The following is a 26,262-nucleotide window of genomic DNA, read 5'->3' on the forward strand; positions in this document are numbered from 1 at the left end:
CCACGGATGCTCAAATGGCGTTACCATGTTGCTTAGAAATCCTCAAAAGCTAACAAGTTATTTCTGTAATCATTGAAATCATTTTGGGGTTTTTTTTTGGATTAATTTGTTACTCTCCCAGCTGCATCCACCAAAAATAAATTATTGCTATTCAGATGCAATTGAATGTAAGTAATTTAAAGGGTTAATGCCATAACAATATAAAGCAAACAAGCCACGCTGGACTTTAGTATTCATAGGAGTGACGCAGGTGTGCAGAGCAATTATTAAACCTATGAAATGCTGAAAAAGAGCAAAGGGCTCCTTGGTGATTCCTGTCGCAGCCACCACTTATGTTAACAAAAAAGGATGTTTGTATATGAAAAGCACACAAGATTGAGTTATTCAGGATAACCAAAATTTAAAGAATGTGTAAGTACTTCCTAAAAATGTGCTATTTTAAGAGTCAAGTATTCATATTTTCAAAATACTGAATGTCATTTATTGCATGCGGTCTGTTCCCTAGCAACAACTTATTTTCTACAGCGATGAAATGTTAACTTTTGTCTGTATTATTACTTGAACTTTGTTGGAGCAGACTTCCAAAGCACAGTGTGATGGATAAGCGGGAAAATTTTGAAACAGGCATTGAATTATAGTCGGTACTGTATAAGAATTCACTGCTGAGCATGAACACAGGAAATGCTTGGAAAGCAGAGACTGAAAGTGTGTCATGCTGACTGTACAGGTATCTAATCTTCCCCTCCCTGTTACGCAACGTTGAGTGTAGGAAACCATGAGGAGAGGCTTTTTAACACCTAATGTACTTTCTACCAATTAATTAGGTTATGGATGATCTGTATCTTTACCACAAATGCCCTTCTTGGTCACGTAACCCTGAATACTCTTGTCGAACAAACTTCCATTAATTTCCATTTTTATCCTTTAGTCCCTCACTGGCTTTTTGAAAGTTTTTTTTTCAGAGTTTTGTAACCCTTTTACATTTCTCTGGAAGGTTTTTTATGCCTCAGATAAAATAGTCTCAATACTATATTATTTTTGTCCCTTTTTTAACATGGGACTTACATTTTTTCTCTTTTACTAATTACATCACACAAGACAGGCCTTTCACTGGATAAGTGCTAGAAATAACATTGCTAAATTTAATGATCGTTAATAATCTTAGTATCATTGCTTGGCCTTCCTTAAATACATTACCTATAAATATTTGAGAATGTAAGAAAGTTTTTTTTTAATGAAGAAATCAGATTTCTTTTCAAGTTGTCCGGTGATGCACCACCATGGTTCACAGTTCCAGTCCATCCATAAAATTCACTGCATTTTTGGATTCTTTGCTCCAATTTTTATTATTAATTTATAAAACTGACTTTCAAATATTGGTAGCTGTAGCTGTACAAACAAATACCCAAATTTGAAAAAAATCATAAGGTGCTAGATCTTTTTATATTTTGACTTATCTTTAAACTCTATAGAAATACCACAAAATAACTTGGGTTCATTGAATAATAGACATTATAATAAATAGTGCAACATTTTTGAACTTGTCTAATTTTACTTTCTTGTTGTCATGCTCAGACGAACTCCCCTTTACAAGCCCTATAAAAGCATTTCTGGAATCTGCCTGTTGCTTCCCCTAGCAGCCAGCCCTCGGGGTAAATGACAGGGGATGATTTTATGATGTCGTCTTCCTACATGTTGATTTTTGTTGACCCAATAATATACATGTGGCCAACTTAAACTGATCTCCACTGAAATCTCCTTCTCTACAGACTTTGGACATTTAATTCATTCAGCCAACTGAGCACTGCAAATATTAAAAGTTTAATATTTGACAATTATTCTGATGCCTATATCTATACCATAAAATGAATCACAACCTCATGTTCAATTAGTTTTAAACCCAGATTAGGACAGAAAGATGGCACCAATGATATTCTTCCTGTTTTCTACTTCAGAATTTTATCTGGCTTAATCCCACTTTTCTCCCCTTGGCCTAAAACCTTGTAGATTATAGCTCTCAAGTGTGTATCCAAGAACTTTCTAAACCTATGAAGTTTTCTCCTCTACCATATATTCAGTGAGTTATATAGGTTGCCTCTATCCACTACAATAAAAATAATCTCCCATTAAAATTCCTCTTGAATCATTTAGCCCCTTACGTTTACTAACTTTTCACTAAAGAAAAATAGTCCTTTCTATCCTCTTATAGTTGTAGCTCCTTAAGTCTGTCCGAGCTGGTGGAGCGGGTGGGGGGAGTAGTGGGGATAAGCTCCAACTACTGATTAAATGCTCCCGGTGGTATGCTTCTCAAATAATCTCTGACAACCAAGTCCAACTCCTGTCCTTCCCATATGACTACTAAGCCTGATGGAACCATTTCTACTGACAGGAGAGGGAGCAAAGCAGGTGCCTTAAAACCAGCAGCTTCGGGCAGACGGAGCTTAGTAGCTCATCGAGGAGAAGGGAAACTCTGATCTCAAACTTCCACTCCCTTGTGGCTGTACCCACTCATGGGGAAGGTTTCAGGAGCAAACCTCGAGGAAATATCCAGAGCTGGAGTCCCTAAAGCAGCCCCACGTCGGGTTCAAACTGACTGGTAACTCCTGCGATGCTGCTGGGGCTGAACTGTACCAGTCTCTGCCATTCCTTTGGATTCCTCAGCTGTGTAAACAGGGGGAGCCCGCTGCATGGGCAACAGCTTGCTCTCCATATTGTACTACCCTGGCTTGTGTATAGGCAGTTAGGATGCAATATCCAATGGAGGGCCACCATAGTCATATACACTACAGTAAAATCTCCCTTCAGCTTCTCTACTCCAAAGAAAACTACTCCCGCCTTTTCACTCATTCTTTATCATTATAGTTCTGCACATCAGGAAACGCATTCTCTCTGTGATGATCTTTAATTCCACAAACTAAAAGAAAGCATTGACCCTGAAAGGAGAAGGAAGGGCGATGAAGAAAACTGGGCTTAAGAAAATGCATCTCATCATGCTGAAATTAGATCAATCAATCATACTGCTTTTCTCCATATTTTTATAGAAATTTCCATGGGAACTGGAAAATGACACTTGATAATTCCATTTAAATCTGTATATTTAAAATCACTTTCCCATTGCATCCTCGATGAAGAAAGAACAGAGTGAGGTATAATGAGGGCATGTTAAACCAGGGTAAAGATAATGTTAGCTGCTTATTTTGAGTGATGACTGGTGACGGATGAGAATTTCCCAACATTACTCATATAGAAAGGCAAGTAAGTATGTGATAGGAAATGTGAAGTTTTCTTAAAGGGACAGGCTATGATGTATAAATCACACATGCTAACATTCTGTACTTCCAGAATTTTATCTTAATTGGTCCAAAATAAACAGAACAGGATGATTTTTGGAACTCATTCCCACCCACTGTACCCTCCTTTAGTAACAGTGCTATTAGTTGCCATGGCAATGAAGATGAATTCATGCCTGGTTACTGACAATTATTTCAATAGCTGTTTCGGAAAACGTTTTGCATTTTATTTGAGAGAACTAACTATTTTACAGATGCACATGGAGTAAAAAAATTCAGGATAACCTTTGGATTATTAATATAATGTTACATTTCTTTCCACTTACTAAGAGAACCCGTATGGATTCAGCAGAAATAACGCAGCAAAAAGCATCATCAGTGTGAAATGTTTGCAAGCAGTAAAAGCACAGTGAAACAGACTGGTGCAGTGAAAATGGATGATGCTTATACTGATAATAGAGAACTTGATATCCCTCAACGTGACAATGACGATTCAGAGAGAGAAGGACAGAAGCACATGCCCATCCGCAGGAATTCTTTATTTTATCGATCTATGAGGAAGAAACGGCATACCAAGAGTCAGTATGAAACTGCACAACAAACTGACAGTAAGTTACTGAGATATATAAAGTTATTATAAGTTGTAAGTGAGAGGGCTTAGAATATTCATAACACTTTACTCCACTAGAGTGACATTTAATACTTGCCATGTCTTCACAGCTAGGATCCACTCTGTCTTCAATTTTGGTAAATTTGCCCCTCAGTTTATATTAAGGATAAGCATCCATGGGCACCAGCTTAACCTTCAGGCAATACTTCAATTTGTGAACCCAGCTGGTCAGTCACAGCAGCTTACTCAATCATGGAGGACATAGGAAGTCTGGAAGGATCTTGAATCACGTTCTCACCTGACAAGTATATAAATAGTTTCTGTGACTGGCACTCACATCTGAGAGCTTCCCTTAGCTTAAGGTCAATACCACAACTTATGGTACTCGAAGACTGATATAAATGGGAATATTAATTCCAGGTGGATTGAATTTGCCAGTTTGTGCTACACAGGATTGTACCTCAATTGATGGAGAAATTGTAGGATTTATGACTTAATAATAAAAACAATGGGTCTGATGTAGCTGGACCATTCATTAGGAAACAAATTGTACTCCAGTGTTTCTATTTCTTGTGTTCACTGTGTTAACCAATATGTCTCACTGCAATTGGTGAAAGAAGCAGGAACATCAGCCACTATTTTTGTTGTTGTGAAGTCGCTTGCAAGTGACATGGTAACATCCTTGTGACGCAGGAATGCTCTGTGAAGGGACTTGTACCATTGCATTACAGGATTTGGTAAACACAGAAAAGGGCTCGACAACCATTTTCTCAGTTACTGCGGCCCCTTAAAATCTTGTCTGTGGAAGAATCAAGTAACTAATGATTCCAGCTCACATTGAAATACTTCAAGTGCATAAATCTATCAATCAGTTTATCTAAGCAGAACCTCCAATGCTTTTCATTCAGATTTCAGAACTCAGACCCGCCCTACTATCCAGGTAAGATGAAGGGTTTTTACACAGTTTCTATCTGCTCTTGTAAGTAAAATTGTTTTCATGCACGAGGCACTTAAAATAATGAGCACATAGGCTTTCGTTTTTTTGTTCAAAGTCAATCATAAATTGAGAATCTGATATCTGATGTAGCAACTACAATACAGCAAAATATCGGTTGGAAAACTACTGCATAATGTAATTTATCAATGCATGAGTGATAATATATAAAATAATGAACAGGACCATTTGGTTATGATTAATCAAGTATTACAAGTACTAATGATTCTACAGCTCTAGGACAATCAAGCAGCTGATTTTTTAAATATATTTCTGAACGTGTCAACAGACAATTCAGCCACAAGATGCATTGTAGGTTCACATATCTTATCTCCTACCACCCTGTTTCATTATGTACAGATGCACTTTAAGAAAGGAGCAATGAAGTGTAGCTTCTTTGGGTTAGCCACAGTTGAGCACAGTTCGCAGACCAATGATCAGTTAATTCAAAATAGACCTCCTTTGTGTAGAACATTTCTACCAAATGCTGTATTTAACAAATGAATAATCAAGAGAACCAATTTATTTATTTATTAATTTCAGTAAGTGTTATTTCTGTCATTTAGAAAATATTTTTGAGGATATATTCCAGTGTAAATGCTGAATTGAATTGACATCTTTGCCAGGCTTATGTAATAAAGGAATCCAGTCTTAAAAAAAACAATGTAGATGGATCTTCATTTACAACTTTAAATATACAGAAAATCATCAGAACCCCAAATTACCTCTCATCCTTTCAGGAATGACTTAATGAACAAATTTCCTGTGATATGCAAAGCACAAGTAGAGGATATTCAGACTTAGTCTTAGCAGGGAAAATGTTTGATGAAAAATACAGATTTATTTAAATTTGATAGTTTTCTATGATGACGAAGTAATAAAACATGATAAAAAAAATAAATCAGGCTAAGTAAATCATTTAAATTTTGGATATAAATGAAGAGGTTAAATACTGTAGGTGTAAAATGCAATAAACTAGCAAAAATGTTAGCAAGGAATCCGCAGCAGTTAGCAAGTAAATTAAAAACAATAGTTTTGTATGAATTTGCCTGTTTGAATGTTTCAGAAAATGGGCAGTGAAGGCTGCAGAAAGTTTGAACAATTGCAGAATATATTATTAAAATATTTCAAAAATAATTTTCTTAATTCATGAATTTAATAACCATTCTATTCTGTTCTGTAACTGTACACATTATTTGGCAATGGATCTTAAGTGCTCTGAAATTTGTCTAGAGAGCCATTAGTTTTTGAGACTATTTGTAATGTCAGATAACTTCAAAGAAAGAAGAGCAAGGAAGATGATATATGTGTGTAGAGCATTGTCTGTTAGGTAGTTAGTTCCTTCAGCTTAACAATTGTAAAAGATAAAGAAGTGAGCAAGAATTGTCAAGAAATATTTTAAATTATAATGCCTAAGCAATGGTTATTGTGTTACAAATTTTTTGATTACTGTTCAATACAATGTCCTAATGAATGGAGATTTGTGCAAAGGGGTTATGAGCAAGGAACAGATCATAACCCCCATTGAACGAATGAACACACACACACACACACACACACACACACACACACACACACACACACACACACACACACACACACACACACACACACACACACACACACCCCTGATGAGTTAGGCGCATGTTTGCATTATTTTCCCCAATTATTCTGGACCCGAACCTAGTCAGTCTACTCTAATTTGGCTCCTAAGATTGCCTACTTCAGTGAGATGGAGCAGTCGCTGAATAAAAAAAATAAGCTTCAGGTAGTGCTCCCCAGAAACCCCTGCTGAGCTTTTGACAATCTGCTGCTGTCTGGAACCTTTGAATTGAAATACGAAACACTTAAAAACAGTTCAACAAGGTTAAGATATGTTTTATAAGTAAACGTTACTTTTAAAACTAAAGAAATGATAATAAATTTAATTAGAAACACCTGAAAGATTTTAAGTAATGAAATTAAACAAAAAAATAGTAAAAATAAGGAAAAGTAAATCAGATCTCTTACTGCATTTACGTTCTCAGCCAGGGTTAGCAGCCTAATCGAAATGAATGGGATCACATTGCATCTACCAGCAATTATTGTTGTAAAGCTGATGGGCTGGATATAAAAAGCATTCAGCTCCTGGGAAAATTTGAGCAATATGCACAAAATGCGGGAGGAGCTCAAAAAGTTAGGCAGTATGTATGGAGGTGAATAAAGAGTCAACGTTTTGGGACAAGACCTTTCCTCAGGACTGAAAAGGAAAGGGATATAAGCCAGAGTATGAAGGTGGGGAGGGGAGGGAGAACAAGCTGGCAGGTGATGGATGAGACCAGATGAGGGGGAAGGTAGATACAAGGGGAGTCTTCTGGTTGCCCTCCTCCTTCCCTTTATCCCATGGTCCACTGTCCTCTCCTATCATAACTCCTTCTCCTTCAATCCTTTACCTCATCCACCAGTCTCCTCCCAGCTTCTTATTTCACCCTCCCCACCCCCAACCCCATGCAGCTTCCTTCCCCTTCCCAGTATCACCAATCACCTGGAGCTTGTACATCTACTCCTCCTACCATCTCATTCTGCTCTGGCCCCTTTATTTCCCCCATTCTGATGAAGTATCTTGGCCCAAAACATCAACGGTTTATTCCTCTCCATTGTTGCTGCCTATCCTGTTGAGTTCCTCCAGCATTTTGCCATCCATCCGTAATATCCTCTAGTATTACTGCTGAAGAACTGATGCAAGCAGGCATTGCAAGTTACTGAAATCATAGAATTCAATCTTGAATCTGGAGGGCTGCAACGTGCCTAGACAGAAGATGAGTTGTTATTGCTTAGGCTTCCATTGAGCATTGTTGTATTGGTCATTATAGAGAAGTTTAATTCTCTACTCCACTACCTTTCTGTCCTCCCTATCTGTGGCCTCTTGCACTGCTACACCAAGGCCAGTAGGCTTCAGAAATGGCTACTCCTGTGGTAAATGTTATAACATTAACATTTACCATGTTTGGTATGTAACCAAAGACACTCGTATAGTTATAGAAAAATACTCTGAAGAGCATCATTGTCTGGTGTGGGGGAAGGGGAGGGTGATGCGGCTACAGAATCAAAATAAGCTGCAGAGAGTTGTAAACTTAGTCAGCTCCATCCTGCGCACTAGTCTCCGTAGCATCCAGGACATCTTCAAGGAGCGATGTCTGAAAAAGGCAGCATCCATCATTCAGGACTACCAACACCTAGGTCATGCCTTGTTCTCTTTGCTGCCATCAGGAAGGAGGTACAGAGGGCTGAAGGCTTACACTCAGCGATTCAGAAAGAGCTCCTTCCTCTCTGCCATCTGATTTCTGAATGGAAATTAAACCCATCAACACTACTTCACTACTTTATTTATTTCTGTAATTCATATTTTTTCTATTATTATGTATTGCATTATACTACTACAGCAAAGACAACAAATTTTACAACATATGCCAGTGATATTAAACCTGATTCTGATTTTGCTATCTCCATGACACATATTGAGAATTTCCTACAGATTTGATATACATTTTACTGTTTTTACACATCGCTTCATTTGTTTTCATTTTTCTCATCCTCTGTAATTAATCTATTAACCAGATAAGTTGTTCAGCAGTTATCACTGTGGCAGTTCTGGTCCCACTAAATCAAACTTTCAGTCCCTCACCCACCAGAACTTAAAACTTACATGCTCCCTAGTCCAGATTAAGGTTATTCGACCTGAAGCATAAACTCTGTTTCTCTTTTTGCTGACCAGCTTGGTAGATGTTTCTAGTATTATCTGTTTTCATTTCAGATTTCCAGCATCTACACTTTTTATTTCATATCAGTTTTTAATGACTGGATTGAAGAAATTGTTAAATATTGTATCAAAGCATTGGTGTGTAGCATGCCCTTTCCAGCTATGCTGCAGAGTGATGTACTGAATAATTGCAATAATTTGGTTGCATTTGTACTATTGGCTAACAACAGATAGAGATTTACATAGGAGGCAAAAAGTTGTATGGTCCACGATTCACCAAAAAAAAATAAAATTTGAGGCTGGTTGATTAAGACTGCAGAAAGCTAGAAATGGACGTAAATTGTCAGGAATGTGATAATATCACATAACGGGCAATCGGAAGTGAATAATCTATATAACATTAGTGATGAAAATATGATAATAGGAATACTGTTTTGAAGCAGAGTTGTGACAGATAATTTATTTTCAAAAATACAGCACAACAATATTTACCACAATAAAAGATGAGCTTACTGAGATCCGAAAGAGGGAGCAGAGATCCAAACTCTTCTCTCTGTCACCCAATTTATTTTCTCTCCTTTCTTGCTTTAATGTACTGGTGTCTTGCTGGGAAACAGCTCCATGTACAACATTACTCATCCAAAATATTGTCCAAATGCTCATCAATATTACATAAAATTGGACTGTGGATGCTGTAGATTTAATTACGCATCTGTATTTCAGTCAGCCTCAGTCTTATTTTTGCGAGATGGTTACACAATTTCAAGAGTACTATATTTTGTACTTTTCTTTAAGTTATAGAGAATCTGTATATTCAATATAATTACAAAAATGAAGTATCATTATGTTGAAATGAAATGTCTTTGCTTGTGTAAATACAGTGTCTAACATGAAAGTTGATTAAAAAAAATCTATACACTGTCAAATCCTTTATTCAATGGGCATAAATTAGATTCTGAAACAGAAGATCACTTGAAAAATTAAGTCATGAAGGCTGACGTCAGAAGAACACAATGGGCAAAAATAAAAATCATTATCTCAGCTTCATTAGTGAAAATTCAAAATTTAACATTTTAATGAAAGGCGAAACATGCAGACTGAACATTTTAAACAAACAAAATGCAGAATGTAGGATATTGAAGTAAGTTAATTTAATAGTGTTTTATGGAAAATAAAACATTGCTATAAAGACTGGTGTCAGAATCAAGCAACTGGAAGATTAATTATTATAAGTTTGGGTTACTAGCTTGAGCTTTTCAGGCACTTACTTGGTTTTAAAATGGTATCTGACACCAAAAAGCCAGTACCACGTTGCTGAGATTGTTAGCCTGCATGGAACTAATCCCTAGTGAAAGTGTGCAGAGTAGGCCGATCATAATGTTAATTGATGTACAACATGGCTTGATGCCCGTGCTGTCAAATTGAATGTTTCAGTGAAACCTTCCATTAATCACACTGAGCCTTTCTATTGATATTGAATGGCTCTTATCTCAGAGAGCTGTCTTTGGGTTGCACCATTTGAGTCTGAGTGACAGCAGCCTTATGTAGTAAAGACCAAATGTAATGCAATCACAACGAATGCAATTTAAAGTGCACATGTAGAGACAAAAAGGTGCGTGCTTTTGAGAGATGGTAGCAAATTCATCCCAAACCTTCCCCCCCCCTCCACCCCCAACACCCCTGTCAGAGCGTTTTATAGTGTGTACCTTATGGTTTTGTTGATGGGAATCCCCCCGAAAATCTGGTAAACATTTGGAGGCGCAAATAGCCTACACCTGCCCCTCTTCCCAGTGTTGTATAACACCCTGGGAGTCCATATGAAAACTGGATTCACTACTATATCATGATGTTGGGTGTAACTGTATATTATTTTACATATTGATGTTCTCCATGAATTGCTAATATAGCAAACATTTTATTGTGTATACAATTCAATTTGTAGGGTGCCCATCTGACTCTATAACAGCAGAAATTGTGTGCAATATTGACTTTTTGAATATTGATACATAAACTTTTCCAACAAGGTTGCAAACACCCAATGAAAAATTAAAGTTCTACCACTTTCATTGAGATTCCACCACCAGGCACATCTTCCCTTCCCATTCCCTTTCAACATTATGCAGGGACTATTCCCTTTGGGGCTGCTTGATCCACTCTCCTAATTATTTTAGCTAATTCTTTACTCACAGCACTTCCCCATACAACAACAGGAGAAATAGCACCTGCCTTTTCACTTCAACTCTTTCACCATACCAAAAGCCAAGTAGTCCTTCTGGGTGAAGCAGGAGTTCACTTGCACATAGAAACATAGAAAACCTACAGCACTATACAGGCCCTTCGGCCCACAAAGGTGTGCCAAACGTGTCCTTACCTTAGATATTACCTAGTGTTATTCATAGCCCTCTATTTTTCTAAGCTCCATTTACCTATCCAGGAGTCTTTTAAAAGACCCTATGGTATTCGCCTCCACCATCGTCACTGGCAGCCTATTCCACACACTCACCACTCTCTGTGTAAAAAACTTACCCTTGACGTCTCCTCTGTACCTACTTCCAAGCACCTTACAACTGTGCCCTCTCGTGTTAGCCATTTCAGCCCTGGGAAAAAGCCTCTGACTATCCACATGATCAATGCCTCTCATCATCTTATACACCTCTATCTAGTCACCTCTCATCCTCCATCGCTCCAAGGAGAAAACGCCAAGTTCACTCAACCTATTCTCATAAGGCATGCTCCCCAATCCAGGCAACATCCTTGTAAATCTCCTCTGCACCCTTTCTATGGTTTCCACATCCTTCCTGTAGTGAGGCGACTGGAACTGAGCACAGTACTCCAAGTGGGGTCTGACCAGGGTCCTATATAGCTACAACATTACCTCTTGGCTCCTAAACTCAATCCCACAATTAATGAAGGCCAATGCACCATATGCCTTCTTAACCACAGTCAATCTGCATAGCAGCTTTGAGTGTCCTATGGACTCGGACCCCAACATCCCTCTGATCCTCCACACTGTCAAGAGTCTTACCATTAATACTATATTCTGCCATTATATTTAACCTACCAAAATGAACCACTTCACACTTATCTGGGTTGAACTCCATTTGCGACTCCTCAGCCCATTTTGCCTCTCATCAATGTCCCACACGTTTCTCTGAACACCTACGCTCTGTCCTCCAGAGAAAGCAGGATCTCCCAGTGGCCACACATTTTAACTCCACGTCCCATTCCCATTCTGATATGTTTATCCTTGGCCTCCTCTACTGTCAAGATGAAGCCACACTCAGGTTGGAGGAACAACACCTTATATACCGGCTGGGTAGCCTCCAACCTGATGGCATGAACATTGACTTCTCTAACTTCTGTTAATGCCCCTCCTCCCCTTCTTACCCCGTCCCTGAAATATTTAGTTTTTTCTTGTTTTTTCCCCCTCCCCTTTTTTTTCTTTCTCTCTCTGCCCATCACTCTGCCTGTTCTCCATCTCCCTCTGGTGCTCCCCTCCCCCTTTCTTTCTCTCTAGGCCTCCTGTCCTATGATCCTTTCCCTTCTCTAGCTCTGTATCCCTTTTGCCAATCACCTTTCTGGCTCTCAGCTTCACCCCACCCCCTCCGGTCTTTTCCTATCATTTTGCATTTTCCCCTCCCCTCCTGCTTTCAAATCTCTTACTATCTTTCCTTTCAGTTAGTCCTGACGAAGGGTCTCGGCCCAAAACGTCGACAGCGCTTCTCCCTATAGATGCTGCCTGGCCTGCTGTGTTCCACCAGCATTTTGTATGTGTTGCTTGAATTTCCAGCATCTGTAGATTTCCTGGTGTTTGTCTCCACTTCCCCATCCAGGTCATTTATAAAAATCATGAAGAGTAAGGTTCCTAGAACAAATCCCTGAGGCACACCACTGGTCACCAACTTCCATGCAGAATATGACCCGTCTACAACCACTCTTTGCCTTCTGTGGGCAAGCCAATTCTGGATCCACAAAGCAATGTCCCTTTGGATCTCATGCCTCCTTACTTTCTCAATAAGCCTTACATGGGGTACCTTATCATATGCCTTGCTGAAATCCATGTACACTACATCTACAGCTCTACCCTTATCATTGTGTTTAATCACATCTTCAAAAAATTCAATCAGGCTCGTAAGGCATGACCTGCCTTTGGCAAAGCCATGCTGATTATTCCTAATCATATTATGCCTCTGCAAATGTTTATAAATCCTGCCTCTCAGGATCTTCTCCATCAACTTACCAACCACTGAAGTAGTCTATGGTCTCTGAACTAAGCATCTTCTGATTTAGTTCATGCTAGCAATGTGGTCTCCTCTACAATGGAGAAATCAGAGACAGACTGAATAGTTGCTTTGCAGGACCTGTCTGCTTTGTCTATAAGGGTGAGTTTTCAGATGCCTTTCACATGAACTCTTCATCCCACCCAAAGTTTGTCCTCTCTATCTTTGGCCTCCCTCTGTAAGCTTAAGAAAAACACTTCACCTTTTATCCAGCTGTTGGGACTCAATATCAAATTTTATAATTTCAGATATCCAGCCTTTCCTGTTTGTGTTAGAATTGGGTCATTCAGATTATATACATAGTTATGCAACTGTAACTTTAACTTAGTTTTTCCCTCTTCACAAAAACTGCTACATCTGCTGAGTCATTACAGCATTCTTTCTTTAGTTCAGATCAACAACTGCTCTGTTCTGCTCCTCAGAGATCCAGCATTCTTTCCTTTTCCCTTCACTGTCCTATTTACACTCTTCCAGAGAGATCAGCTGCAACTAACAAGATTGACCTTCCTCTCATATGCTGCAAATTTGGTTACCTAGATGATCTTGGGTTTCACCTTGTCACTGACTTTCTCTCAGTTCTCTCCACCCCTTCCTCTCTCAGAACATACATAATATCCTAGTTTTCCCATTTTGACCACTGGCCTGAAATAATAGTTTAACAGAGGGACAGGTGGGAAATTGAGAGGTACATGCCTACATTATTTTCAGCTTCTAAGTCAGAAGAGATCATAGGTTTAGGTAGGAAAAATACCAACATCTTCAAAATGTTCTGACCTTGACTTGACATGATCTCAGCAATGTGTGTGGAGTATCTTGTCCACCAGTGTGGAGCCAAACTTGATCTCATCCGTACCTGCTGCCACTTCACATTTGTCCTCCAAGAGGCAAGTGAGGGAGGAGTGTGTCAGTAGGTGTCACACATTGAATTCATGTGATAATGGATTTCAAGGAAAAGTAGCACATTTATGTAGCACATCTAATGATCTTGTCATTGTTAAAGAGATTTTGTAGCCTCTGGTTATATGAAGAAAATATGGCTGCCAAATTGCACGCAGAAAGCTTTATGATCAACAGTGTAACTAAACAGATGATTAATTTGATAGTAGCACACACAAAGAGCTGAAAGAACTCAACGGGTCAGGCAGCATCTATGGAAATGAAACAGTTGATTTTTTTGGCCGAGACCTTTCTTCAGGACTGGAATGGAAGGGGCAAGACAACAGAATAAAAAGGTGGGGAAGGAGGCCTTGCAGGAAGGTGGTAGGGAAAGATAGAGGGCTGGAGGAGAAAAAGAATCTGATAGGAAAGGATGGTGGACCTTGGAGAAAGGGAAGAAGGAGGAGCACCAGTGGGGTCGATAGGCAAATGAGGAGAAGAGGTAAGAGCCCAGAGTAAGGAATAGAAGAAGAATGAAGGATGAGGGAAAATAATTATTGAAAGGAGAAATTGATTTTTAGGCCATCATTTTGGAGGCTATGTAGACGGGATACGAGGTGTTGCTTCTCCACTCTGAGCGTGACCTAATTATGCCAAAAGAGAAAGCTGTAGATTGACATGTCAGAATGGGAATGGGAATGAAAATAGCTGGGCACTGGGAAATTCTGCTTCTTGTGGATGGAGTGGAGGTGCTCAATAATTCAGTCCCAGAATTTATTCGATAGTGGTGTTGACTGAGATGTACAAATTGACCAAAGTTTAGTGATGGCTTTTATGTTCTACTTCAAAGTAATTCCATGGGATTTTTACAGCCACAAGAAGGTGCTAAAATCCTCTCTTTTAAACGATTGCACATTCAATAGCTCAGCACTCATTCCATAGTCCACTGAATTTTGTGCTTGTCTCTGGGGAATTTTTAGCCCATGGTTTTTTGACTCGGAAACAAACTGTTATTAATAGAACCACCATGGACATCTGTTGAACAGTTTATACAGATTACATGTTATGGATGCGAAACCTGCAGAAGTGTTTAATAGAGATCTATGAGTCCTGATTGTTGGACAGTATGTGATGGTTTGTAGAGTATTAAACATTTTCTAAGGCCACTGATGCAGTTGGTGGCTCTGTCAGTTATCATTTGCCAGTGCTTGCTCCATCTAGTTAATCAGAGCCTGACTCTTAAAATTGACATCAATCTATATTGTGAGAATTAACCTCTTGAAATAGATCATTCTTTTCTTCCTCTCCATTTTATTCACCTCACACTGCAATGCTGGTAAATCCTAGAAACCACATTCTGTCATATTATGCTGTTATGTTTATAATATGATTCTTTTGGCTGTGCTTTACTTGGGTCCATTCCCAACTTTTGAGTCAGAAGGATGTAGGTTCAAGTCCCACTTTAAAGACTGCAATGTAAAATTGCCAGGAGAGTGAGGGGCAACACTGTATTTCATAGATGAAATATTCAACTGAAGCCTATCTTCTCTGACAAATGCATTTCAAAGACCCTAAGGCTCTGTTTCATGGAAGACCAGGGAAACCTTCATGTGCTGGCCAATGTTAACCCTCAAATTCCTTATTTCCTTACAACACAAAAGGAAGGTTCCTTTTCACCCATCACTGATGCCCACTCACATATCAGTTCCATTTTCCTACTAATTTTCATGGTAAACTACTCTCCTCACATTCCCATCGTCTCCCTTGATAGCCACCCTCCTCTCCCCTACAATTCTGTTAATCACTTACAAACTAGGGACATTTTACAGTGACTAATAAACTTATCAAACAGCACATCTTTGAAATGTGGGAGGAACCCAGAGCACCTGGGAAAAATCCATGGATTCCTGATAGACCTCACTAAAAGCCCGGACTGAATGACTGGCTCACCATTGTACTGCCTTCTATTCATTATCAGATTGTTCTTCTGAGGGAGCTTGCTTTTCACAGATCACTTTTCTTGTCTTCTATGTACTTAAGTGGCTACACTTCAGAAAGTACTACATTAGTTCTGAAGCACCTTGACACAGCCCGAAAAGGCAATCTAAGTATTCACAAGGAACACTGCAGCACAGTTTATCAGCTCTGAGTAGTGGAAGCCAGCATTCAGTGGCGTAGGCCAGCTTTAAGTGGTGCCAGCATTCACATCACTGACCACTGCTGAGCTATGTCACCAATCAATAGCGTGGTTCGCACTGCTGTACACAATAATCATGTAAATTCGGTAATACATCAAATTGGCGTGCTCTCTCTATCAGAGACAACAAACGTAAGTTAACCCTGTATTTTAATTAGCAATCCATTTTCAGAGCTAGTAAATTTGATTCTCCACAGAAATGATAAATTGAGACATTTTTCTTTCTGTACTGATGCAGACGGTATTGAAAAGGCCAAGCATGGTGTGACCTACTAAGTGCAGCCAACATTTTCTTGATTTGGTATAGTGCTGAGACTTAAAATGCCTTGGAATAAAAAATAGAAAGCATCAGAAATAAGGACTGATAAAACCATGCTAGGATGATAAAAAATCAATGTGTTTAGCGCACAAGGATAAACTGTTTCAGAGAGCCTAAAAGAATCGTCAATAGAATGGGCAAGCAAGCAGAGTAAAGAACGTCGACAAGGAAAGCAAAATTAGGAGCAACAGAACTGGCATGGATGCAGTTAATTGAGAAGGTTCACAGAATTGGCTGAGCTTCTTAAATGGGACGATACTATGTGCCACAAGGCTTCTGAGGGATAATGAGTTGAACATTTGTTTTTCAATGTAGAAAATAAAGAGTAAAATATAAATTAAAATTTGAGCTATAAACAGATTAGCATTGTATCATATTTTAATTCAGATTTTTACATTCACAAGCTGATTAATTGTAACAGTGACTTTCACAAATAACTGTTGTATTATTATCAGATGGAAACTTCTGATAATATATCACAGGACCATTTATACAATGTGCAGCATGTGAAGCTAACACTGGTGTGTGCACAGTGACGCAGTCCCACAGTTGTTGAGAAGACTGAATATGATTTATATGGTAGACATTGCTGCTGACTTGCTCTCCCCTCAAACATCAGGTTCTCTTCTATTGTAAGTATAAAAAACACCAGTTCACGTGCGTACAGGGATCTGTATTGACGTGGGTATGAGGTGGAGTAAAGGGTTATAGAATGAAGCATTTAACTATGCCAAATGGCTAGAGTAAATTCAGAATCCTTGTGGTTTTCCTGAGTCTGAATTTTGAGGAATTTTGACATGTGGAAGTCCTTTACTTAAGCTAAAACTGGATTAATTTCTTGGTGTGTTAATCCATTGATGGCACTTCCTGTCACCATTACCTCGGTAAACAGATTAAGTAATACGTGTGTCTATTCTATATTAGGCTGAATAAATATGATTTAATAAGCTCAACATTTTAATTTAACAAAGCTTTACTTAATCCATATCCAATAAAACTGCATATTTGTTGTTTGCTAATTTTGTTATAATTATACTAATATAAATTTATTACAAAGCACATAAAACAGCCTAAATCTATATAATTTTAAAATATGTTTTCATACAGGTTGAGCTATTTTTAATCATGTTACAAAATGCATAATACTCCCAGGATGCTATAATGGAAATGGCATTTGTAAGATTACAGAAAACTAATTATATGTTTTTACTTGGATTATACTTAGATTTCATGGTGATGTAAAAATTGAAACTCTTCTTGGCTTTGTTTGGTTAGATTGCTGCATGAAGGATAATGGGCTGCAGGAAAGACCAATTCATCTAGGACACACTCCCAGACACTTGGGTTCATTGCCTTGCTGGAAAATCCCCACGAACACTCCTCAGCACATGCAGAGATCACCACTGTTCAACAGCAACCTTGGGTAAGAACAGAGGTAAACAATTCTCCTTGAATTGTACAGTGAAAGTAAAGCCAATGAATGCAAATTACTGAACAATATGAAGCAGCACTTGAAATAGATGTAATGTCAGAAGACCATAAGACATAGGAGCAGAATTAGGCCATTCAGCCCATCCAGTTTGTTCTGCCATTCCATTTTTGCTGATTTATTATCTTTTCATTCTCCTGCCTTCTCCCTATAACCTTTGATGCCCTGACTAATCAAGAAGTGACTGGCCACTGCTTAAATATGTCCACAGATTTGACTTCCACAGCCATCTGTAGCAATGAATTCCACAGAATCACTACCCTCTGGTTAAAGAAATTTCTCCTCATCTCTGTTCTAAATGGACATTCCTCTATTCTTAGGCTGTACCCTCTTGTCATAGATTCTTCCACTATAGGCAAAATCCTCTCCACATGACTCTATCTAGTCCTTTCAATATTTGATAAGTTTCGCTGAGGTCCCACCTCGCCCCATTCTTCTAAACTCCAGCAAGTACAGGCCCAGAGCCATCAAACACTTCTCATACATTAACCCTTTCATTCCTAGAATAATTCTCATGAACCTCCTCTAAGCCCTTTCCAATACCAGCACATCTTTTCTTAGCTAAGAAGACAAAAACTGCTAACAACATGCCAAGTGTGGTCTGACCAATGCCTTATACAATGTCAGCATCACATCCTTGCTTTTCCGTTCTAGTCCTCCAGAAATGAATGCTAACATTGCATTTGTCCTCCTTACCACCTACTCAACCAGCAATTTAATCTTTAAAAATCCTACACGAGGACTCCCAAGTCCCTTTGCACCTCCGATTTTTGAAATTTCTTCCTGACTAGGTAACAGTCTACACTTTTATTCCTTCTACCAAAGGTCATGACCATACACTTCCCTACACTATATTCCATCTGCCTCTTCTTTGCCCATTCTCCCAATCTGTCTAAGTCCTTCTGCAGTCTCTCTGCTTCCTCAGCACTACCTGCCCCTCCATTTACATTCGTATTGTCTGCAAACTTGGCCACAAAGCCATCAATTCCATCATCCAAATCTTTGACATACCGAATAACGTGAAGAGAAGCGGTCTCAACACTGACCCCTGTGGAACACCGTTAGCCACTGGCAGCCAACCCAAAATTATCTCCTCTCTTTGCCTCCTTTCAGACAGCCAATCTTCGATCCATGCATGGATCTTTCTTGTAATACCATGGACACTTAACTTATTGAGCAGCCTTATACACAACATTTTGTCAAAGACCTTCTGAAAATCCAAGCAAATCAACATCCACTGACTATCCTGCCTATTATTTTCTCAAAGAATTCCAACAGATTACTTAGTCAGGAATTTCCCTTAAAGAAATACAAACTTTGACGTAATTTATCATGTGCCTCCAAGTACCCCGAAACCTCATCCTTAACAATGAATGCAAGCATCTTCCCAGCCACTGTAGTCTCACTACCTGGCCTATAATTTCCTTCCTCCTGCCTCCCTCCCTTCCTAAAGAGGGGAGTGACATTTGCAATTTTCCAGTACTCTCGAAACATTCCAGAATCTAGTGATTCTTGAAAGATCACTACTAATGCCTCCACAATCTCTTCAGCTACCTCTTTCAAAACCCTGCAGTGTAGTCCATCTGGTCCAGGTGACATATCTACATTCAGACTTTTCAGCCTGTTAAGTACTTTCTTCTTAGTAATAGCAACTACACTCACTTCTGACCCGACACTCTCAAATTTCTCGCATACTGTTGTTGTCTTCAACTGTGAAGACTGATGAAAATTACTTATTAATTCTGTCTGCCATTTCTTTGTCCTCCTTTATTACCCCTCCAGTGTCATTTTCCAATGATCCAATATCCATAATCTTCTCTCTTTTACTCTTTATTTATCTGTGAAAACCTTTAGTATCCCCTTTTGTATTACTGGATAGCTTATCTAATATGTATTGTCTTTTCTCTCATTTCTTGTTGCCTTCCATTGATTTTGAAAACCTTTTCAACTTTACACTTCAACTCCTCAGGCTGACTGCACTTTTGCCCTATTAACTGCCCATCCTTCCTCCTAGTCCACGGGTCAGCAACCTTTACCACTGAAAGAGCCACTTGGACCCGTTTCCCACAGAAAAGAAAACACTGGGAGCCGCAAAACCCGTTTGACATTTAAAATGAAATAACACTGCATACAACGTTTTGTTTTGCCTTTATGCTATGTATAAACAAACTATAATGTGTTGCATTTATGAAATTGATGAACTCCTGCAGAGAAAACGAAATTACATTTCTGCATGCAACAAAAACATTTTGAACTCCGAAAAAAAGACGTTGGGTTGAAAGTTACTTTTAAGTAAAATATTCAATGTCTATTTGAGTCCTTCTTGTATTTATGAAAAACGCCGAACTTAAATTTTCCGCCAGCAGCAAACCAAAAATAACGTCAGCCAGCTGTCATCCTGAAAAATGAAAGGACTATTTCACTGAACAATGAAAAAATATGAATATAAGTAAAATAATAGGCAATTAAAATATTTATCATACTTGGTTAATGGGATTTCTGCTCCTGGACCTCAGCGCACAGCGTCTGCACATCAGGGCTGTATGATGTCACCTTCATCTTTACACAGGATCGCAAGCTGTCATCTGTGAGGTTTTCAATATCACTCCATTTGTGTTTCTGAGCAAGAACGGCCTTCTGACGGGCAGCATCTTCAAGGTCTGCTGTCAAGCGTCTAAACTTGGACACCCATATGTCTTTGTCGGCTATGTCGGCCAGTTCCATCTCAAGATCAGGTTGACTCACACCTGCCAATGCAGTCGTATTCAGTAGGGAAGGATCGATGCTTAAGGGAGTGACCGGGAAGGATAATGTGTTTTTTTCCTCTCTGAACTCACAGAAGCGTTTCCCAAACGATGTTTGCATTGCGATGATTGCAGAATGTAAATACTCCGAAATTATCAGGTCGTGACCTTGTTTGAACTCTCTCAAATTGGGGAAGTGAGACAAAGTGCCTTTCTGTAAATCTCTGGCAAGCACTGTCAACTTGCGCTCGAATGCCAAAACATCCTCCAACATGTGCAGGGCTGTACGTCCTTTCCCCTGAAGAGCTGTGTTCAGCGTGTTCAGGTGCGCTGTCATGTCTACCATGAAGTGTAGCTTTTCCAGCCACTCTGGCTGTTCCAGCTCAGGAAAGGTGAGCCCTTTGCTGCCCAGGAAAGTTTCCACTTCTTCCAGACACGCGACAAAGCGTTTCAGCACCTTCCGTCTGGACAGCCAGCGATAAAAACACGTTGTAGCGGTGTCAGTAAACTGCAGTCAAAGATAGCTTTATTCGAACTAAACAGCCTTGCTTTTAAGCCTCCCTCAACCCAGCCCCCATGGACGCAGATGCTGCAAAAGACGCGTACTCACAAACCCCCGTAGGCTATCTCCCTTAGCCGGAATGCTGGCTAATTGTGAGCCGTTTCGGATGTGGCAGGAAATGTGTCGCCACACTTAGGTTGTACAAGATCACCATAATTACATTTCAAAAGCTAACAAACTAACATAAAATACATTTTAATTAAATACTGACCAATTATTTCCCAAAGCCACAGGGAGCCGCAGCACAGAGGTGAAAGAGCCACAAATGGCTCGGGAGCCGCAGGTTGCCGACCCCCGTCCTAGTCTCACTACACACTGCATCCTGCATCTACTTGTATACCAACTGCCCCACCCTCAGCCCTATCACTCTGGTTCTGACCCCCCCACTCCAGCAAATTAGTTTTAACCGTCCCCTCAGCTCTAGCAAACCTGCCTGGGTTCTGGTGTAACCCATCCTTTTTGTACAGATCAGATCTTCCCCAGAAAAGATCCCAATCATCCTGAAGTCTGAAACGCTGCCCCTTACACCAATTCCTCAGCGACGTATTCATCTGCCAAATCATCCTATTTTTAACCAATAGCAGTAATCCAGAATTTACTACCCTGGAGTTCCTGCTTTTCAGATTTCTACCTAGCACCTTATATGCTCTCTTCAGAATCTGCCCCTTTGTTGTTGGACCAATATGCACCATGACTTCTGGCTCCTCACTCTCCCCCTTTAGAATGCTGGAGACCCGGTCGGAGACATCCCTGACATGAGCAGCTGGGAGGCAACATACCATCTGTGTGTCACTGTATGTCAACAGAATCTCCTGTCTACACATCTAACTATAGACTCCCTTATCACACTGTACTCCTCTTCTCCCCCTTCCCTTCCTGACCTACAGGACAGACTCAGGGCCAGAGACCTCTCCACTGTGGCTTTCCTTTACTAGGTGATCCTTCCCACCAACAGTATCCAAAATGGTATCCTTGTTGCCAAGTGAAACTGCCACACGCGTACTCTGCACTGGCTGTCTATCCCTTTTTCCCTGTTGACGGTCACTTGTGCCCTGCATTTTAGGTGTAACATATGTGTGGAATGCATTGAGGTTTTCATTAATCCTACTCTCCAAGGCCTTCTCATGTCCCCTTCTAACTCCACTATGTCCCTTCTTAAGCTCCTTCCTGGCTACTCATAACTGACAAGAGGCCTGTTTGACCTTTGCTTCCTAAAGCTTGAAGTATGGCTTCTTCAGGACTGGCTAAAGGGTCTCAGCCTGAAACTTCAACTGCTTACTCTTTTCCTTAGACGCTGCCTGGCCTGCTGAGTTCCTCCAGCAGTTTCTGTGTGTTGCTTTGGATTTCCAGCATCTGCAGGTTTTCTCATGTTAATGGTTAGGGAGATATGGTCACTGTCTTGGAAATGCTCACCCACCAGAGATCAGTCACCTGACTAGGTTCATTGCCTCATACTGAATCCAGTATGGCCTCTCTTCTAGTCAGTCCATCCACATATTACATCAGGAATCCTTCCTGGATACACCGAACACATACTGCTCAATCTAAACCTCTTGAACTAAGGAGTTTAATATTAGGGAATTTGAAGTCACCCAACCAATCAACATTAGGGAAGCTAAGTCACCCATAGAAAAAGGAAAATGTATTCTCTAGAATATTCCAGGCTTGTTAATCTACATGACTTCCTTTAGTTATCTGTGTTTGATTGCTCTATCTCCATTTGGATTCCCATTTCTAAGATAAATATGACACTTTTCATTAACTGAAATATAATAACTTGCATTCAATTGTATTGAATGTTTTTGTTAATTATGTCTCCATCTTCTAAGTTGAGAAATGTACTTTTGGAATTGCAGTTCCTTGCTATCGGGAACATGTACTGCTTCCCCATGCTAATTTTGATCGACAAGTTTTGCAATTATGTTTTAGGTTCCAATATTTAAACTGCACATATAAATTATGAACAACTGATTCAGACACTGATGTTTCCTAAACTCCCTATGCTACCCTCTGCAGCTAAGAATTTCTCCTAGCTGCTTTCTGCCTAGCAACCAGGGAGCTATCTGTCCTTGTCAATCAATTCTCCCTGCTTTAACTTTGAGAAGTCTAATACATACATAGATATATGACAGCTGCATTCCCTCTTCATCAATTCAAAGAATTCGGAGAACTAGGCCCATTTTGAAATTCAACATGGCTGCTGATTTTTCATTAGATGGTGATTTTTTATTTTTATATTTAGTAGGAATTTTGTTAGTTTTTGTGCCAATAACATTAAATTCACTGGTTTACTACATCCTTTCTTAAAAATAATCATGGCTCCAGCCAGGTAGAATCACCAGTTTCCCATGCCACAGTGGCACAGCGGAGTCTGCACCTGCCTCACAGCTTCTGCGATGTGGTTTAAATTCTGCCCTTGTGGAACATGGATCTTTTTGGGGAATTTGGATCGTCTTCTGGGGACACAGTGGCTTTCCGGAACTGCTCTGCTTTCCTTCCACACCGTAAGGGTGTGCTGATACTTAGGTTAACTGGCCACTGTGGACTGACCATGATGTAGAAACAGAGGGATGTTAATGGGCAGGAGTGGGAGCAACAGGGTGGATAGGAATACTGTGACAGGCGTATAAACTCAGTGGGCTGCATGTGCTCCTTCTGTGATGTGAGGAACAAGAAATAGAAGACCAACAGTGTGCTGGGTCTTTGTGGAGCAATCCAATCAGTCCCTCACCCTGTCACACAGAATTATTTTCCTACAAATGCCTTTCCAATTATTTTGGGAAAAGTCAAAACAAGTCTGTCAGGCCGGTGCTTATGCTGGTTTCCATGACGTAAAGCAACTGAGAGTACGATGGCAGTCTATCACAAGGTTAACCCCCAGCATTTTGCTGGTACCTCTTTTCAGCTGGGTGGACTGGAGCAATGTGCGGTTAAGTGCCTTGATCAAGGATACAACACGCTGCCTCAGCTGGGGCTCAAACTCACAACCTGCAGATCACTAGTCCAATGCCTTAACCACTTGACCATGCGCCACACAATTATTCTGGAAATACATGATTAACTCTGCTTCCAACACCTTAGCAAATTCCAGATCATAAACACCCTCACTTAATTTTCCTTACGTACTCCCTGAATCTTTTGCCCATTACATTGATGTTGTGTTCTCTGGTCTTTAAACAATCTACTAATGGAAGCGGCTTTTCTGTGGCTCCTCCCCCACAACGTCAGCACATCATGGTCTATTTTTCTCCTCCATCCAATCTTCTCTCAGCATTTTTGCTGTAAGGAGGACAACTCCAGCCTCTCCAATCTGACCTTGCCACTGCCATCTCTCATCCCTGGAAACAATCTAGTAAGTTTCCTCTGCACCCTCGCCAGGACATTTATGTCTTTCAAAAACAAGTAATGACCAGAAATTGACAGAGTTTTTTCATTGTGACCTAGCTCATGTTCATAAAGCTTCAGTGTAATCTCCCTGTCTTTGTGCCTCTGCTTATGATGCCCAGAATCCCACGTGCTTTTACTAACTACTCCGTCAAACTGTATTGCCACTTTCAAAAATGTATGCAGTCCTCAGGCACTGTACTCACTGCTGATGAATTATTAACTCTATGTAATCATGCCTTTGCCACTAGTTAGCTCCCTTCTTTTAAAATCCATGGAGGAATAGGGAATTATTTTTTTAAGTCTGATTGCTTTACTTTTCTCCTCTTTTAAATTGAAATCCAGTTTTATCTTTCTCAATTTTGTCTCAAATATCATGTGGACCTGATCTGCCTTCCTAATAAATAATGAAGAAAGGTATATATTTAAAAATATTGCTGCATTTTGCTATCTCTGCTAGCCACATAAATGTGTTTGTTCCTTAATAATCTGACCATTGTTCTGATTTGCTCTTTCCCATTTTCCACCAGTAGAACATTTTATTATTTTGTTTAAGATCCATGATAATTGAAGTTTATATCTATTGTCTTAAATTATTTTAGGCACTTCCTGTAACCTCCTTGTATTATGATTTCAATGGTTTCCCTGTACTCTTTCCTTCATTTCAACCTTTGTCCTTTCAGACAGAAATTCGTTTCCTAACTCAGCTTCAAACTTGACGCACCTACTTTAAGCAGATTTTTATAAAATAATATTAAACCTGTTCAGCCCAATTAAAAGCCGCTTATTGAATTACCAAGCCCTTTGCTACCATCCTCAACTGAATTTTGTTAAATTCACCAGGTGTACTTTGCCCTACTTTGAACAGAAGTGAAAGAAAGAGAATAAGACAAGATTTCTGCACTTCATTTCCCAGTTCCAGATTTTATCTCTCCACATCTCTTGCTTTAGGCTGTGCTGCCTTACCCATGTGTTTTCCTTCCCACAGCACAGAGGAAATGTAAAATCAAAGTTTCTGTTATCTTCCTCTTTAACCAGGTCAGCTGCAAACATGCCAACCAAACTGATTATGATTTTGTTGAAGAAAATATCCTTAGCAGTGTCCTGAAGCTAGGCTCACATAAATACCATAGAAGGATTTTCACAAGTGCCTGTATAGATGTTCTGTTTTATGGGTCATTAGTAGATGAAAAATGAATTGCTCCCTGGCCTTACTGATAATACATAACTGGTAAGCCTTCCTAACATCAGAACTTAGTGTAGTCACCTGTGAAAAAGATGTCTAATGTTAATATTGTTTTAAAGCACACTCCAAAAAACAAATAAATGCACACACATCATTTTCTGGTAGACTGCTGTTTACTTTCATTCTTCAGTATCCTTTTACTTTGCTATGTTCCTTTTATTGGAGGCCTTCCATGACCCAAACACATACGGACCCACTCAGCTAGAAGCCAAGAAGGAAGGGACACATCTAGTGGGTACTCAATCAATATTGAAGTTTTGCCTTGAACACCCCTGACTCCATTCCACCACATGCTATGAGGTGCGACTTTGAGAGGCTGTAAAGAATTATTCCAAACTGAAATAGAACAAGGATGCCGAAGAAGACAAAATCCCTGTTAAGATGCATAAATGCTTCTGGCATGAGTTTGTGACCAGATTCATTTTTATTTTATTTAGAGATAGAGCGCAGTAACAGGCCCTTTTGGCAGAATGAACCCAATTACACCCACTTGACCAAATAATTACCAACCCATTTACAAGACCATAAGACA

The 26,262-nt window shown here is 39.6% G+C and overlaps 1 protein-coding gene across 2 annotated transcripts in view; it reads left to right on the forward strand.

Moving 5' to 3' along the window:
• Nucleotides 1-247: 247 nt before the first annotated feature.
• Nucleotides 248-26,262, forward strand: part of ngef (neuronal guanine nucleotide exchange factor) — a 72,721-nt gene continuing 46,706 nt past the window's right edge. Inside the window, exons 1-3 of one of the 2 annotated variants that reach the window (XM_059948502.1) lie at nucleotides 248-411; nucleotides 3,621-3,898; nucleotides 17,581-17,728. In XM_059948502.1, coding sequence (XP_059804485.1) covers nucleotides 3,676-3,898; nucleotides 17,581-17,728 — 371 coding nt within the window. In that variant the 5' untranslated portion in view covers nucleotides 248-411; nucleotides 3,621-3,675. Of the gene's footprint in view, nucleotides 412-3,620; nucleotides 3,899-17,580; nucleotides 17,741-26,262 lie in introns of those variants that run through there. The other variant, XM_059948510.1, reaches the window with a different exon arrangement.

This window comes from Hypanus sabinus, chromosome 2 (assembly GCF_030144855.1).
Source record: "Hypanus sabinus isolate sHypSab1 chromosome 2, sHypSab1.hap1, whole genome shotgun sequence".
In the NCBI taxonomy this organism is placed as follows: domain Eukaryota; kingdom Metazoa; phylum Chordata; class Chondrichthyes; order Myliobatiformes; family Dasyatidae; genus Hypanus; species Hypanus sabinus.